Source organism: Rutidosis leptorrhynchoides, chromosome 2 (assembly GCF_046630445.1).
Source record: "Rutidosis leptorrhynchoides isolate AG116_Rl617_1_P2 chromosome 2, CSIRO_AGI_Rlap_v1, whole genome shotgun sequence".
Taxonomy (NCBI): domain Eukaryota; kingdom Viridiplantae; phylum Streptophyta; class Magnoliopsida; order Asterales; family Asteraceae; genus Rutidosis; species Rutidosis leptorrhynchoides.
This window is the reverse complement of record NC_092334.1, coordinates 503,537,409-503,555,192: the sequence shown is the minus strand read 5'-3', so window position 1 is coordinate 503,555,192 and position 17,784 is coordinate 503,537,409. Positions and strand designations below refer to the sequence as shown.

Below are 17,784 nucleotides of genomic sequence, written 5' to 3'. Positions count from 1 at the left end.
AGGGAATGTAAAATTTTTGATTGTGGCAATTGATTATTTTACTAAATGGGTAGAAGTTAAAGCTTTACGCACAATAACTGGAGTACAAGTGCGGAATTTTGTCTGGGAATACATTGTTTGCAGGTTTGGCATCCCGCGAGAGCTTGTAAGTGATAATGGGGCACAGATTACAAAAGACCCATTTTTAAGCTGGTGTGCAGAATTGAATATAATCCAAAAATTCACATCGGTAGCGCATCCGCAAGCAAATGGGCTATGCGAAGTAACTAACCGCGATATTGTCAGTGAAATTCGAAAGCGTTTGAATGAAAAGCGAAATGGGTGGGTTGATGAACTGTCAAATGTATTATGGGCTCATCGCACAACTTTCAAGAAAAGTACAGGCGAAACACCTTTTAGCCTTGTGTATGGGTCAGAAGCAATGATCCCCGCGGAAGTTTTTATACAGACGCATAGGGTTACTAACTTTGATGAAAGTGCGAATGCAGATAACATTTGTGAAAATTTAAATTTCATTGAGGAACGCAGATTTATGACTGCAATAAGAGAGACAAACAATAAGTAACAAATTGCCAAGTATTACAACAAGAAGGTGCGCGCGTTAGCCTTCGATATTGGTGAGTGGGTTTTGCGAAACAATGAAGCAAGTGGTGCTGAAAAACTTGGAAAATTGGGACCCAATTGGGAGGGACCATACCAGATAGTGGGAATCAACGCGGCAGGCTCTTATAAGCTCCAAGATATTGAAGGGCGTCACATACCTAACACGTGGCATGTTACTTTGTTGAAAAGATATTACATGTGATAAAAAGAAATGTGTAGAATTGTTGTAAAGTTGCAATGTAATGTTTAGTGCTGTGTGAAGCAGAATTATGATTGTAATGTTGTGTGAAATAAATAAAGTCTAAGTTTCTCTCAAATGTAATGATGGTGCATAATGTTTTTGCATAATTTAAGCCTCAAGCATAATGTCAATAATAAGATTTCAACTATACAAGGTGATGGTAAAGACCACTTGTTAGTTAATAAAACTAATTCAAAGTGTATGCGAAAAGAACGAAACACAAAAATTTTTGCCCAAGGTATTTGATTTAGCCATAGTTGGATGTTTCACAAGAAACACAAATTTATGCCTAAGGATCATTTCAGTGGATTTAGAAGATTCATAATGTGCATAATGCACGCGCATACAGGTTGTTTCGCATAAAGTAATTGCTCGTTATGTGCACAATAATGAACAATGAAATTGCAAAAGAGAATGCTAGTAATTATGGATAATACTCTTAAGCGCTATATAAATAATAACAATTACAATTGATAAATGGAAAGTTTTATTATAATATCGCAGAAATGGCTACGCAGATACAATAAAAACATAATAAATGCGCTTATTGTTGCGCTTATGTTGCGAAATCCTATTCTTAGTTGTCTAAGTCTAGTTTAATGATGTCTTCGACGGGATCATCTTTATCTTGACTTATGGCGTTCAATTTTGGAATAGGAATTTCGCGAATTCCTTCTTTGGCCAATGCGACCATTTCCTCTGCTTCTTCAAGAGGACAAATGAGCTTTTCAATGTATTCCGGCATTGGCTCCGGTAAAACAGTCACCTTACTAATTTCTCCCAAAAACTTGACTAGCTCAAGTTGTTGTAGTGCTGTAATATATGTTTCAAATCATTGAGAAACGGGGCGGGAGTCCATAATTTTTTACCCAAGCTCAGTGTAGTGACCCGTCCTAATCCATCTGGACGAAGTCTTCAACAGTTGGTCCCATTGCGTGGTTCTGACCTCTATATGCCTTAAACGACTCCATGTAGTATGAGAAAATGCACAGCGGAAGATTTCTTTCATACCTGAGAATGAACATGCTTTAAAGTGTCAACCAGTTGAGGCACTTCAGTCACACTACCTTCAGAGTCTTCAGAATCGCCTTCGAAATTATATGAATTCGAATTTGGTACATGATCCATCTAACACGATCAGCTAAAGGATTTTCGATATGAAATGATTTTTGGATATCGAATGATAGACTAATTATATAGAATATCTATACATACTTCCAAAGATCCCGTGGATTACGGAGGAAATTAAAAAAACGTGTCAGACAAAGTCTACAGTAACAGATACGCTAAGATATGTATTAGCAGATACGCTAAGATATGAATTTTGTCTATACACTATTCATGCAGTCAATGCAGTAAGATGTGTCTAGACTATGAAAGATAAGCAAGTGATTCCAACACAAAATGATAAGCCAAACTTTTGACATGCAGACACGGTCGAAGTCCAGACTCACTAATGCATCTAAACAACTATCAGTTAGACACACTAATGCAAGACCTGGTTCACTAAGACCACCACTCTGATACCACCTGTAGTGACCCGTCCTAATCCATCTGGACGAAGTCTTCAACAGTTGGTCCCATTGCGTGGTTCTGACCTCTATATGCCTTGAACGACTCCATGTAGTATGAGAAAATGCACAGCGGAAGATTTCTTTCATACCTGAGAATGAACATGCTTTAAAGTGTCAACCAGTTGACTGCACTTCTTTCCGGAGGAGATGGGGATGGGTTTGAGACATACTCACTCGCTGGAGAAATGAAGAGGGAGAACCCTACCGCGAACCAAATTTACCTTCCGACATCGAAGAACTTGACGCACTCACCGGTCAACCAATACGCAATACCGTTTTTACACTCTTTACCAGAATATTCCACCTCGAAGAACGCATTCATAGAGTTATGTTGGTGATTCAACCTCTACTCTCGACTACTAATCAAGTGGGATTAGTGGAAGAAGTCAGGGAGCTTCATGCTAGGTTTGAAGAAAGAATGGAGTATCTAGAAAGTACAGTACGCAATTTGGAAGATAGACTTACGTCAACAATATCAGCACCAACAGCCCAAGTACCACCGACGGCAACATCCGCATCACCAGCCTTGACATCACAATCTGTATCTCGAGCATAACCATCGTTCTACATATCGCTCTATATCATTAATCTACGTTCTGCATATCATATTATATCGATTATCTTCGTTCGATATGGCGATTGTGTAATCTCTAATGTTTTAAAGATTATATATATTCTTATTCTAACGGTAAATCAAATGAGTCTAATATCATATTGACTCATTAAATCCATGATTTCATCTGAAGAAAATATATATGCAAATACATTTTCATCAAGATTGTAATTAAGAATTCTTTCGTACAAACTGTTAATGGTGAAAATATTTTAACGGGTAGGTAATACCCGAGGAATATTTAGATTGCACATTAATAAGTAACACTGTACATTCCTCAACTCAGATTCAGCAATCATTAACTATACTGCTCAAATCCACACATGTACGTATCCGTTCACCAAAGAACAACTATTTTCATTCAAATTCAATTTCATATTTGGATTTTGACCTATCAGAATCCAGCAAGTGGCATAATGAAGAAAACATTGGACAAAAATAAAATTTGTTAGAAACAAACTAATTAACTAATTGAAATTTTGTTAAGAATCCACGCTAACTATTAATTCCGTATTACCTTTTATTTATCGCAATTTATTATCTCAATTTATTTATCGCATTTTATTTATCGCAATTTTAATTCACGCAATTTTATTTATCGTCATTTAATTTCTGTTATTTATTTTACGCACTTTAAATATCGGGACACGTATACAAGGTTTTGACATATCATATCGACGCATCTATATATATTATTTGGAATCAACATAGACACTCTATATGCTGTAATGTTAGAGTTCGCTATACAGGGTTGAGGTTGATTCTCAAATAATATATATACTTTGAGTTGTGATCGAGTCTGAGACATGTACACGGGTCACGATATGTATTAATTAATTCGAATATTATATATTAAACTATATATGAATTATTGAACTGTAACTGTGGACTAATAATATTGGACAATTAACATGAATTAAAATATTGATTATAACATATGAAACTAAAAAATTCTTCAAGTTTGCCACTTGATTTCATCTTAAACCTCATTTGTATCTTGACGATTACAATATGCGTTCAAACCTTTCATAATTCTTGAAAACACCTCAATCGAAAGGATGAACCAACCGCACTTCATCTACGGAAGAAAAGATTGATGCATATAGTCATGCACCTGAAAACACTCGGAATCTGAGAAAACGTTTAACACGCATCTGTGTTAGCTCTTTTGGCGTTATTATTACCGAAAATAACTTTACAATCCCTTTTCAAGATAGCCAATTTTGTCACAGCTCCAACAAGTGAACTTCGACTTTTCGTTCGAAACAACCATATTATAACCTTGATATATATGCGTGCTCTTTTATTGTTACTGGGGAACCTTTTATATTTCACCATATTACAATCAGCGTTTAATCATCTAAAAACACAATTCTCTTGAAACCACCTCGGATTGATAACCGACAATTCAGATATGGCTGCATTAAATGCAGATAAAATAGTAAAATTGTAGGTGGCCTAAATGGCCAAGAGTTTGATGATAAAGAATGGAGTGTTGGGAACGCTCGATAGAAAATTTGGTACTGAAAAAAAAACGAATTGAGCTAACCATGAAGGAGACCAAGGACAAATACAAGGACCAAACCCTATATTTAAAGAATCCAGGTAATTCTGGATACGCCGAAATCTTTAGAGATTATCTTGTTCCGAAGTCATGTTAAAATCTTGCAGAAATTTTTTCTTCATCAACCTTCGAACTTAGAAATTCCAAAATATCATCATAAATATCTTCGATATTTCTGAGGATATTTTAATAAATATTCTTGTCCGAAATTATCTACCCCTTCGTGTTTTCTGTATTTCGTTATATTGGAAACTTCTGTAAAATCTAAGTACAAATTATGAATGAATTATGGAGAAGTGTTGGGAATTGAAGCATGGGTTAGTATAATATAATGGCGCTTGGCCAACGTGATTATATTACAGTAAGTCATGCTGAGTTTCTGATGGGACGTGATGATTCACAGAATATAATGTCATCATGTGCCATGTTACATAACTCTTTCATTCTACTTAACTTCTGAATATATCAAGAAAGTATATTCTTAATAGTTCTATCTTCCGTGATGTTGATAAATTTGAAAATCAAATTGTACTATCACGTTCCTTCCTGCTTAGAAAATTTTAATCATTCGAAACTCTATATCTACGAATTCTGAACCATTATTCGCTTGACTTAAAGTCGGGAAGAGAAAACCAAAGTATGAAACTCCAAAATATAAGGGGGAATATAAAGCTTGATAACAACACATAAATTACAAACCGTGTATGTCAATGTTTATCGCAACATAAAGACACAGGAGAATTAAAAACACTATAACCCCAAAGGCGAAGTAGAAGAAAGTAGATTCCTCTGGTGGAAGTTGGAAAAGGAGAATGAATGTTGCGATAGTAAGGATGAGGACAAGGATCAGAACTGGACTAAGCATTTTCACAATCGTTTGAAAGTATGGATCGAGAAAGAAAGAATTGGAGTGGTGAAAATAATAGAACGAAAGAAGTTCATTTATAGAGAAGATACCAGACAAAGCAATCGAGACAGATAATCGCATTAAATTAAAGAGGATCCTAATTTCCATATTCGTCGCAGAATCAAATCTTATATAGATTTCAAAGATTTTCTTTAAATTCTTTGAACTCCGGAAAACAACTGTGACTACGTCAAAAGTCAAGACTAATATTTATTACCTCATTTCACTCTTTTGCGATAGCTTCACTCGTACTATTCGAGTAACCGAATTATTTTATCCCAATTACTCAATATTGATAAAACTCTATTTATCAACTCATGTTCATCATGAAAAAAAAAACATTCTTATTGTTAGCCATGACTACCTCGATCAAATTTCGGGACGAAATTTCTTTAACGGGTAGGTACTGTCATGACCCGGAAATTTCCAACCAAATTTAAACTTAATCTTTATATAATTTAGACACGATAAGCAAAGTCTGTTAGGTTGAGTCTCAAAAATTTTGAACTGTTTCATATATTCAATTGACCTTCGATCATTCTCGACGATTCACGAACCATTATTTGTAAATTAATGTGTATACATATAAATATAAATATAAATATATGTATATATAATAACTTAAAATAACAATATACGATTCAATCGTTAGAACTGAAAATATAAAATAATATACGATATAATTAAATCATTATTAAAATAAATCTCTCTCTATATATATATATAAAGTATATTAAATATAATTATTAAATAATAGTAATACTCGTTTGTCGATTCATTGGTATTTAAATAAGTGATTCAAACTTATGTGATTGTAAAATAAACGAAAATAGATCACGTAAACTTCAGACTAGTTGAAAATACAGTTACTATCATATTTTGAATTTTAATTAATTTGTATATTTTAGCTGGGTTTGAGCTCGAAATTTCATCCGTGTAAATGTAAAATCGTCGGTAGGAAAGAAACAAATCATCGGCTGTCAAACTGTATATTGTTGTGCACATAGATTTTTCATATTATTATTATATTATAGATATTTATGTTGAACTATTATACCCGTGAAAAAAAAACACTATGTGATATAGAGTTTGCTTTTTGTATCCCCACAACAAGTTGATATATATCTGTATTATATATACATGTTGGTAGAAAAATGATCACCATTTTCTTTCCTTTGCAAAGCACTACAACCTTTCTCTCCTTCTTTAACACCATCGCCGTGAGCTCCCATCAAACGTTTGCGTTTTTCTTTTATGATCCAACCATGAGCAACCATCATGCACCACCTTACGACCACCACCTTACACTCCTTCAAACTTCACGACAACCATCAATTATACCACCTGTAGTGACCCGTCCTAATCCATCTGGATGAAGTCTTCAATAGTTGGTCCCATTGCGTGGTTCTGACCTCTATATGCCTTGAACGACTCCATGTAGTATGAGCAAATGCACAGCGGAAGATTTCTTTCATACCTGAGAATGAACATGCTTTAAAGTGTAACCAAAAGGTTGGTGAGTTCATAGGTTTATCATAAATATCATAGAATTCAGTAATTTTGTAAGACCACAAGATTTCATACACACAAACGTTTTAATAAAAATATTCTTAGTGGTTGAGCACTTGGTAACCATACTTAACATTTAATCAACGTCGCATATTCCCTTTATTATGAAATCTCACTACACTGTACCAAGAGTAGTCACTGAAACGAAGTATTGTGCAACCATTCAATACTGATCGTCCAGTCCGGTTGGGGTTGTCAGGCCCGATAGATCCATCAACAAGATTCGCGTTTACAATACCGCATGTAAATAGTAGTTACCAAGCTACAGGGAAGTATGCCAGTGGTACAACTCAACGTAGAATATATTTTTAAGTACTTGTGTCTATTTCGTCAAACATAAAAGCAGCGCATGTATTCTCAGTCCCAAAAATATATATTGCAAAAGCAATTAAAAAGGGAGCAAATGAAACTCACCTAATGTATTTTGTAGTAAAAATACATATGACTATATTGAACTATGCAGGGTTGGTCTCGGATTCACGAACCTATATCATTTATATATATATTAAAACATGAAATCACAACCGAACAACTTATGTATATATATTAAGTATATACTGTATTACTTATTTTATTTTAGTAATATAATTGTTAATTCAAATGTTATATATATAGATATTGAGTTATATTATTATAAATAATAACAGTTAACAGAATGATAGTAATAATATATTTTTATACAAATATCCTTTGTTCGCGAAAATTAATAATTGTAAAAATACTAAGTTAAGGATAGTAATGATAATAATGATAATAATAATAGTAATAATAATAAAAATGTTACTTTTTAATAATTAATATGTTAATAAAGAAAATGATAATTTTTAATGATAACAAAATAATAATTTTAGTAAGAATGATACTTTTAATAATATTAGTAGTTTTTATTAAAAAGATAAGTTTAATAATAACGATAATGAAAATGATAATTTTGATAATAATATTTAATACTTTATAATAATAATAATAGTAATAATAATTTTAACTATAATCTTAACAATAATAATAATACATGATAATTAATACTTGTATTAGTAATGATAATAATAATAATTGTAATACTAATAATAACAATAAAAGTAAAATGATAATAATAATAATAATAATAATAATAATAATAATAATAATAATAATAATAATAATAATAATAATAATAATAATAATAATAATTTTTAAAGTAATAAAACTACCTTTAATTCAAGTTGTAAAAAGAAACTGTCTGTGCCTAGGATCGACCCCTTGACCTCTCGTTTAACCACACAACACCCAACCATCCCTCTATTTATTCATTTCTGTTTTAAATCCCGAATTAAAACTATATAATCCAGATTATCTGTCAGTTTTCTTCTCTTCTTCATCAATCATATACTACGAATCATTTTCATACTCTTAAATCATAATCCATGATCATACTCATAATCCGTGATCATAATCATAATTAAATTATTATCATTATCGTGAATCGTTAATATGATCCTATATGAATATTATCTAAACCATCATCATTAATACTTGTCGAGCATCACCTTCTCATCCTCATTATCATGCTCATGATCATCACATCATCATCTAATTCATCATCTCTCTTCCCCTTCTCCATATACGCATCTTCTAACATCGAGCTATCATCATTAATTCAACAATCACGTAGCATCATCATCATCTTAACTCATATTTATGTTTGTATTGCAACAGAATGAGTACCAGGAACTTGATTGATAGTTTTGTTGCAAGTCACGGCCCAACATCAGAAATTGAACACTTCGGCCCAACAGCAGAATGGCCCAACATAAAAAAAAAACTCTCGGCCCAAAATCAAATGGCTTAATTTGTTTTCAATTTAATATAGGATTCGTGAAAACAGCTGGTATTATGCTTTTGGTGGGGTTCGGTGTTAACCAGGAATAACAATCATTCATGAATCATAATTAGTATCACTTTATTACTAGTATTATCTTTTCAACTAAATTGAAACTGTAACAGTAAGCAGAAACAAGAGATGGCAGTGGTGGTTTCGACGGAAAAACAGAAATAATGGTGACTAGTTGTTGATGGCGACGGTTGGGATGACAGAAACATAAATAGTAGGTGGTGTTCGTGGTGGTTATCGTTTGTGGTGATGAGGTGAGTGACGGTTTTTAAGTGGTGGTGAGGTGACGGTTTTAAAAATCATAATAGTTTGATGATGGATGATGGTCTCGGTGGTGGTAGCCATTGGAGAAAAAGAGGGTGGTGTTGCAAGGTGATGGCGGGGTGGTGATACATGGTGGTTAGTTTGGGTGATCATGGTGTCGAGCATGAAGGTGATGAGGGTGTAGATGGTTGTTGCAGTGATAATCGACGGTGGTGGTCATGGTGGTAGTAGACGACGGAAATGGTGGTGAGGATGGTTTATTGTTGCAAGAAAAATACACACATCAGAGGGTGTTTGGGTGTCGAACAAAAACAGTAACAACCTATAAGTTATAGTGATCTAGTGGTGATCAAAGGATGATGGTCTGGGTTTGTAACACTCAGGCAAATGTTCACGAAGTTTCGCGAAATTAGTTTTCGCGTCTGCTTTAGCGGAAATGGCTGCATTCAAGTCGGTTTGAGATTGTATAAGTTTATTTTTCATGGCATCATGTGCCACTTGGAGATTATCCTTTTCGATGGATTTTTCTGACTGTGCTTTTTTCAAATCCTCTGCGGATTGTTTTGCTGTTGGAAGCTCTGCGCTTGCGGAAGATAGTTGTTTATCTTTCGCGAGAAGTTTGGATTGGGCGGTTGCGAATTTGGATTGTTCTTTTTACAAAAAATCAAGAAATTTTTCTTGACGAGACATTGCATCAAACGCAGATGCAAATGTCATAAAGAAATTTTGAGCAAAGCAGTTAAAAGCGTCGCCATGAGAAAGTTTGCTAAACTCAGCGCGTAGTTCATGGGGAAGGGCTAATTTCATATGCTGTCTTTGATCCAGAGCAGCTTCTGGAGATGCGCATAAGTAGCCTTGAAGGCCATCCACATTTATAGATTTTAATGAGCTGGGCGGAGTTCGCCAGAGATCTTCGTATTTGGAAAGATCAAAAGTTGGAGGGGAACTTGATTGTGTTGTTGGTGGCGGAGTAATAGTTGTTTCCGCTAAAAATGAATAACAAAAAGATGTGTTAGCATAAATATACAGTAGGTATTGTTTCAAGCGAAAATAATAAAATGAAAAGTGTGCAATAGTTACCAGTTTCGGGCTCAGTGGGAGTAACTGAGCTGGATCGCGTAATCCTTTTGGCAGAAGGGAGAGGAGATGTAGCTTTGCGTTTGCTAGGGGTTTCAGTTACGGAGCTGGTAGCAGGAGATTTAAGCGCAGATTTGGATGGTCTTGCTTCGGGACTTTTTAGTCTCTCAGCAAGAAATTGTTTGGTGTCATCTTTCTTCTCAATCTCTGATACCTTCATAATGATTAGCACAAATGAAAACTGCTTGCGGAGAAAGTAAGTTGGTAAGGGAAGAAAGTAATGAAGAGCAATGGGAATAAGAAAGAAATATGAGAAAAAGTGTGTTGGGTGAAATAGTGAATCAAATCCTATATATAGTGAAAGAATGAAATCTCAAAGCAACTTACGCCAAAGGCTATAAACTCAAAAATAATTAATCAACGGATATAAAAATAGCCGTTGAAAAAGTATAATGCATCTGCGCATAAAGAGTGTGCGTAAACTGTTGGCAGCAAGAGGCAAACTACAATTTTTTTTTATAGAGTTTATTGTATTACATTTTCTGCAAAAATGTAACACAATAAACTGGGGGAGCTTGATCATATATGTACACATGTATATGTATATTTTTAGTGCGAAAAGCTACTTAAAGGCAAAGATGCAAGAAAATTAAACCGCAGTAAATGTTAATGAATGCGGTGAGATTGCGCGGAATATTAAAGAGTGCGTAGGATTCTCGCAGTATTTGTGCGGAATGCCTAAGTGCGCGCACATCTTACTTCCGCTTAAGTCTCAAACCTATAAATAGGGAGCTTGGCCTCTCATTTGAGGTTGTTGATTCTGGAAGAATTGCCCTAGCCATATTGATCTCTCTCGTGAGTTTGCCCGAGACTTGATCTTTGTTGGTTAAGGTAATTTACGAAGACCGGGACATGGTTGTTGATCGTTTAGCACTTGACGAAATATGACAATAAGGTCCCAAAATCCTAATCGACATCCATTGTACCCCCTCATTGCACTCAATCCTTGATTAGCCTTTATTGAAGAATCTAGGATTGATCACCCTATATAACAAATGACATTCTCTGTCTAAGTATATTTCGTGCTCACCCTTATGCTGATTGAGTTTGTAAATCCGTCTGCTAGTAATCTCGTGCTTATTTACATATCTTTTTACCTATAAAGCTAAGCTGACCACACATAATTACTATTAGAGTAAAGTGTTTGTCATCATTAAATCATAGTTAAGGGATTTCTGTAAATGGTTCCCACTAATGCTTGTTTCTTCTTTTCCGTTGCTTCACTTCATAATCATAAAGAGACTAGGTTACTACCACTCATGCTTCAGTTCAGCAATGAAGGCGGTTAGAATTTTGGAGTCATTGATGAAGAAGTCTTGTAAAGCAATACGCACCCGATAAACAACCAAATAAACACCATAACCATCAAACACCGCCCCAACCAAATGCTCAAACACCACGATTACCCCTAAAACTACCAATAAATAGCGAGACTCGTCACCAATAATCCAGAAACATATACACCATGATAAACCCTTAATGAATTACCTAACATTGCAACAGACAGGCAGACACTAACAACCCTTTGTCTAGAATGCCCAACAAACACAATAAATAGATAACCTAGATAAACCAAACACTACCAAACCACCAACGGAGTTGACAAAGGTTAATGAGGGCAACAAAACATACGACTAAGACGACAACGAAACCCGTAGAACCCGCAAGACCAACAATCATTTTTGTCAAAACACCACAAGTCACCACAACACATATGGGAGTCAACCGAAGACCGTCGTATTTGTCGAAAATCAGAAACACCGGCAACCACCAATCCTCACGAGCCGCCACTAAACAACACTCCATCTGCCAAAACTATTCATAACTCTTAAGCTAATGTAGCAGGGCGATCATCGCAACATGGAAGGCACAAAAGGACTCGACGAGAGAATACCACGACTGCGAGCAATCATACTAACATCCAAAAACCACTGGCTTCCACCCCACCTGAAAACAACACGGAACCCACAAACGGAAATGAGAGATACTCCATCCGTCTCAAATCTATTGCCCACTGTTCTATTTTAAGACGTTCCAAATTAAGGGGAAATGATAGCTACAAAAGCATGTAGCCAACTTTCTTACATGTATTACTAAAAAAGTGCACATTTTTATGTTGAAAAAATAATAGCTATAAAAGCATTTAGCCAACTTCCCTATATATACTACTAAAAAATGCACATTTTTGTGTTTTTGACTTTCTTTTTTTCTTTTCATTTTTTCATGGTAACTAAAAGTTTTAAGTTTATTATTAGTATCTTTGTATATAATAAAAAAGTGTGGTAGTTAAAATTGTGTTTATGGTGAATGAATTGTTTTATTTTTTATTTTATGTTTATATAGTTGAAAAATTGAAAACACAAACTCGAAAAACATAAAATTTAATTTTCGTAGTGTGTTGATAACTCTATATTCTCGTTTTTTTTTTTTTTTTGGGAAAAAAAAAGGTACCTACTCCATCTATCTCATATTTCTAGTGTACCAGAGAGACCAAGGTGATCCTGTATTTTAGGGTAAATAAATTGTCTGTCTCGATCTAATCACTCATAAAATTCAAGACAGAGATAAATCATCACATCGATTGATTCGTCAACCAAACCAAATCATTAGGACCGACCAAATCGTGATCCAAACCAAGCCTCGCTTGGAGTAATTATTTACGGAGTAGCACATAACCATAACCATATATTATATATTAATTAATTAATTAATCATCAATCAAGTGAAGGTATATGCGGATCATCCATGGATTCATCTTATTCTATGAGATGGTTTGGTGAAAGCTGATGATGAATATGTCATCATCTTCTTCTTGTTATTCGGATCTGGTAGTTGTTGTTAACAAAAGTAGAAATAGAAATAGAAATAAACGACACAAATTATCCTCCCCTTCTTCTTCCTCCTCCTCAAAATCATACGACAATTATTGTTCGTTTTTTACAAATCGCAATCAAAAACACCAACACCCTACACCTCCTGCTGCTGCTGCAACTATAAATAATAATTCTGGATTTTTCGAGATGTCTCTTTTGCACAAAAACGACAATATGAATGGCCAACAACAAAAACCATCACCCGAGGAGGATACTACTAACAGTTTATTCGACGTGGCTACTACTACACTTACCACAACAGGTACCTACTCATTCATTCTTTTAATTCAACTGCAAATATCTTTAATTCATCTATGTAATGATATTAACTGGAGAATTTTAGTATTTGCTTTATTAATATACAGCCAATTTTAAATGGGAATAAGGTTTATCAGGCTACCTACCAGGAAAGGGAAAAGGAGATTACTCCTTATTTTTTTTATTCAGATGTACACGGTTAAACCGGTTTATTCTGTAAATGTTTTCGAACTTTTTTTTGGCCACCCCAATATGCTGCTAGTAAGGTTTGAAATTGAGACATCGTGTGAAGGAATCAAACCCAACCACTAGGCTACTTTTTGATGGATTTACCAGACATATATATAAGGCACACAGTTAAAAGATCACAATAATAATACAAGTATAATGACATACTTTACACTTTCTTGATTAATAGTCGAGGCTGCAAAAATCGCTACTCTCGTAGTACTCCGTCGAGACTTTTTAGGGAGCACTCTGCAACTGCGGGTGTACTCGGGTTGGTGACTAAGTTTGTCTTTCACCAATTTCGATCGACTCTCCGAGTTTTGACTGATTTTCCGAATAATCCCGAGTTTTGGCTGAGTTTGACCGAGTTTGACTAAGGTTGACCAAGTACTTGTCGAGTACTCCCCGAGATGCAAAAACCGAGTACTCGCCGAGTTGTGCAACACTGTTAATAGTAAGAGATGTGACAGAGATATTCAATTCGTACATTTTACACCCATATATATATATATATATATATATATATATATATATATATATATATATATATATATATATATAGGGGCAGGATCAATGGGGAAGTAACCAATCGGAGGGAAGCGGGGGGAAGCAAATTTTTTTTTTTTTTTCCGTTTTTTTTTGAATTTTTTTTTCCGGCATCAAGATCCCACGAAAATATGAACATTTAGAAGAGACACTTCGTGATGAATGTTATTATTTAAGCGGGAAAACGATCAACAAAAATAACATTCAAGATAATATTGTTCGTGAAGAATATGAACGTTTTTTTTCTCCATGTTTTGTGAAGTAAAATTTAGCCCGATTTAGAGTTTAGGGTTTAGGGTTTAGGGTTTGGTGTTTTGGGTTTATGGAATAAACCCAAAACACCAAACCCTAAACCCTAAACCCTAAACTCTAAACCGTTCGTGTTAAAAACTCAATCTAAATCCTAAATCTAAACCCTAAATCTAAACCCTAAACCCTAAATTTCTAAACCCTAATATCTAAACCCTAATATCTAAACCCCAATAGCTAAAACCTCAAAATACGCTCGAAAAACATGATAATTGTTATATATTACTTCTTCGAGCGTTTTCCCGCCAAAATAAAAACATTTATCACAAAGTGTCTCTACTAAATGTTCATATTTTCATCTCATCTATAATGTTCGTGAACAAAGTTTTTTCAAAAAACGAAAAAAAAAAAAAAATTTTGCTTCCCCCCGCTTCCCCCCGAATGGTTACTTCCCTCTTGATCCTTCCACTATATATATATATATATATATATATATATATATATATATATTGATGAACCAGTATGAAGTCATGCGTTTTACATGCCTTGATCCTTTCTATAATTGCCTCTTAATTGCCATTGCATAACTACCTATTAACTTCCATACTGACTGTTAATACCCAACACATGCATTTATTTCGACATAAATTTGTTGCCTTAAGGCCAGTGGCGGAAATATGTGGGGGCAGGGTGGGGCGCCCGCCCCCAATGATTGTAAATTTCAGTGCAAATATTTTGGATTTTTCGATTTTGCCCCCAGTGGATTTCTTTTTTAGCCCAAAAGTGTCCGTATTTTGCCCCTAAAGCCTCCGTATTTTGTCCAAACACCTCCATATTTTGCTAAAAAAAAAATTGCTACGCTTTTAATAATAGTTTCGCCCCCGGTGAAAAAAATTCCTGCTTCCGCCACTGCTTACGACCCAAGTTCCTGACCAACAAAAAATATCAACAAAGATATAATCTTGGTGTAACACTAGTTACCTGATTTGTCATTAAATTCCAACACTTCTATTAATTTTAATATTAATTATTAATTAAACAATAATTAATTTGTAGTGCCTTTAAACGGTGGTGGGCAAAAGAATGTGGATGATGTTTGGAAGGAGATTGTGAATACAAGTACTACTAGTACTAGTTTCTGTAAGCAGGAGGTGCCTGATGAGATGATGACTTTAGAAGATTTCTTGGCTAAGGCGGCAGCTGCAGCACCTGCATCATCAGATGAACATCAAGATGTAAAAATCCCGATAATACAAACTCATAGTGGACCCATTTTCAGTTTTGATCATCATCCAACAACAAGTGTCAACATCAATAATAAAAGGAGACTACTCTCGGAGCCATTAGATAGGGCTGCTCAACAGAGGCAAAGAAGGATGATTAAGAATAGAGAGTCCGCTGCACGCTCCAGAGAACGCAAACAAGTAATTAATTCTCAACATTTCATCTTCTTATTACTTTTTTTCTCTCTTGTTATTGTTATTATTAAATAGAATTATTGATGTGTTTCTTCAGGCATATCAAGCTGAGCTGGAATCTTTAGCAGTTAGATTGGAAGAGGAGAACCAGACATTGTTGAAAGCAAAGGTACCCTTCTTCGTCTTCTTAGCATTCCCAACCATGACGCATTGCTTCAGATTAACACATTGCCACATCAGCATCACATCACCATTTCATTCTCATTTCTTTCTTATCACTAACACATCACATATCACTCCCAACCATCACACATTTACTCAAACACTATAAATTAATTAAATAAATTATAGTACAAATCTTAAAACAAAATGTACAAGTGTTTATAGCAAATTTATCCATGATGAAAAATGTTTAATATTTACGAAATGAAAGACTAAATGTTATTGGCATAACTTTAACAATTCACTCCTAGTGGTGCTAAACATTGGCTAGCACATTGGCTAGCATATTAGCTATGCATTGGGAATGCTCTGTAAATTGCCTAGTTTGTTTACTTTTTTCCGTGTGTTTACTTAAAAGCTCGTTAGTAACTCATTTTTTTAATCTTTTATCTGGTTTGCAGATGGATCAAACTAGAAAGAGGTATAAACAGGTATGCAACTAATCTGTTCTTCTTAATAGAAGGAGGTGATCCATATTCCATACTCACAAAGTATGAGTTGGAAAATAATAGTTACAAATAATTGATAATAATGATGATGATGACAATATATAGGTTATTTATTCTATTCTAGCAATGAGTTGTTGCGTTTCTACTCTTTATTACTATTATATTATATTATAAATTAATTTATAATTATAATTATTATATATTATATATGGTGCACCTTTGTTGTCAATAATATGGAGTATGTGGTTAAAACGTTGTTTTATGTTTCAGTTGATGGATAGCATAATTCCAGTCACAGAGAAACGAAGACCAACGTCGTATGTGCTAAGGAGAGTTCGGTCCATGGAGTGGTAGTTATAAAAAAAATTCCAATTTTGTTTTGTTAGAGATGAAAATTGGAAATATATAACGGGGTGAGTGCAACTAGCAACCAACATCTCCTTTTGAATCAAGTTTGTTGTGTAATGGGCATTGCATTTGCTGGAAGATGATAACTAGGGCAGGGGTACATACATTTATATTAGATGTTTAAAAAAATGAGAATTGTTACTAGTTGTTGTTAGGTGCCAATCATCTTTAGTCATTTCAGATTTTCAGATATAAGTTTAGACTGAAAAAAGTTCGTTAAAAAGTTGGATGGTATGTACTTTTTTTTTTTAAACCTAGTGAGTTGGCACACTTCGGATCTACAGAGCATTAATTTTTGATATGTTTGTTGAAGTATAATATATAATATATACTCCGTATTTGATATTTGATACTTCGTATTTGATCATTGTCACGTGTTTACGGATATACAGTATATAAGAATATTTTACAACTTCATGTGTACGGATTTAAGTAATTAAGTGATTTCATATTTCATAAATTTCATGTGTCCTTATATGTTGGTCGTTTACCTCGATTCCATGCTTTTCTAGACATTGTATAATGTGTTGAGATCTCTTCATCTATTGAGTACCCGAGGTTCTTTTAAAACCTTTCATGTCTAGTATCGCTTTATTACTAAATACGTACGGAGGTCTTTAACTCCTCATTTTGATCATCTTGCTCCATTATTTCAAGGATATAGTTTAACAGAAATACTATGTTCATAGAAATTGGACACAAAAGACTTCACGTAATGACAGATAACTATGTGAGAGATGTGTACTTTATTATGCTTGTACCAACTTGAACGCAACATCATTGTATAGATT

General features: G+C 34.3%; 1 protein-coding gene across 1 annotated transcript; it reads left to right on the top strand.

The window, feature by feature from the left end:
• Positions 1–12,790: 12,790 nt before the first annotated feature.
• LOC139892766 (G-box-binding factor 4-like) lies at positions 12,791–17,316 on the top strand. Its single transcript, XM_071875889.1, has 5 exons — positions 12,791–13,477; positions 15,553–15,920; positions 16,012–16,083; positions 16,538–16,567; positions 16,856–17,316. Exons 1-5 carry the CDS (start codon positions 13,129–13,131, stop codon positions 16,937–16,939), a joined length of 903 nt encoding a protein of 300 aa, XP_071731990.1. The 5' UTR covers positions 12,791–13,128; the 3' UTR covers positions 16,940–17,316.
• The last annotated feature ends 468 nt before the right edge of the window (positions 17,317–17,784 follow it).

Coding starts and splice junctions, on each gene's coding strand:
- LOC139892766 (XM_071875889.1), top strand. CDS start 13,129: ATGATGAATATGTCATCATCTTCTTCTTGTTATTCGGATCTGGTAGTT. Junction 13,478..15,552: donor TACTACACTTACCACAACAG/GTACCTACTCAT, acceptor ATTAATTTGTAG/TGCCTTTAAACGGTGGTGGG. Junction 16,084..16,537: donor AGACATTGTTGAAAGCAAAG/GTACCCTTCTTC, acceptor TCTGGTTTGCAG/ATGGATCAAACTAGAAAGAG.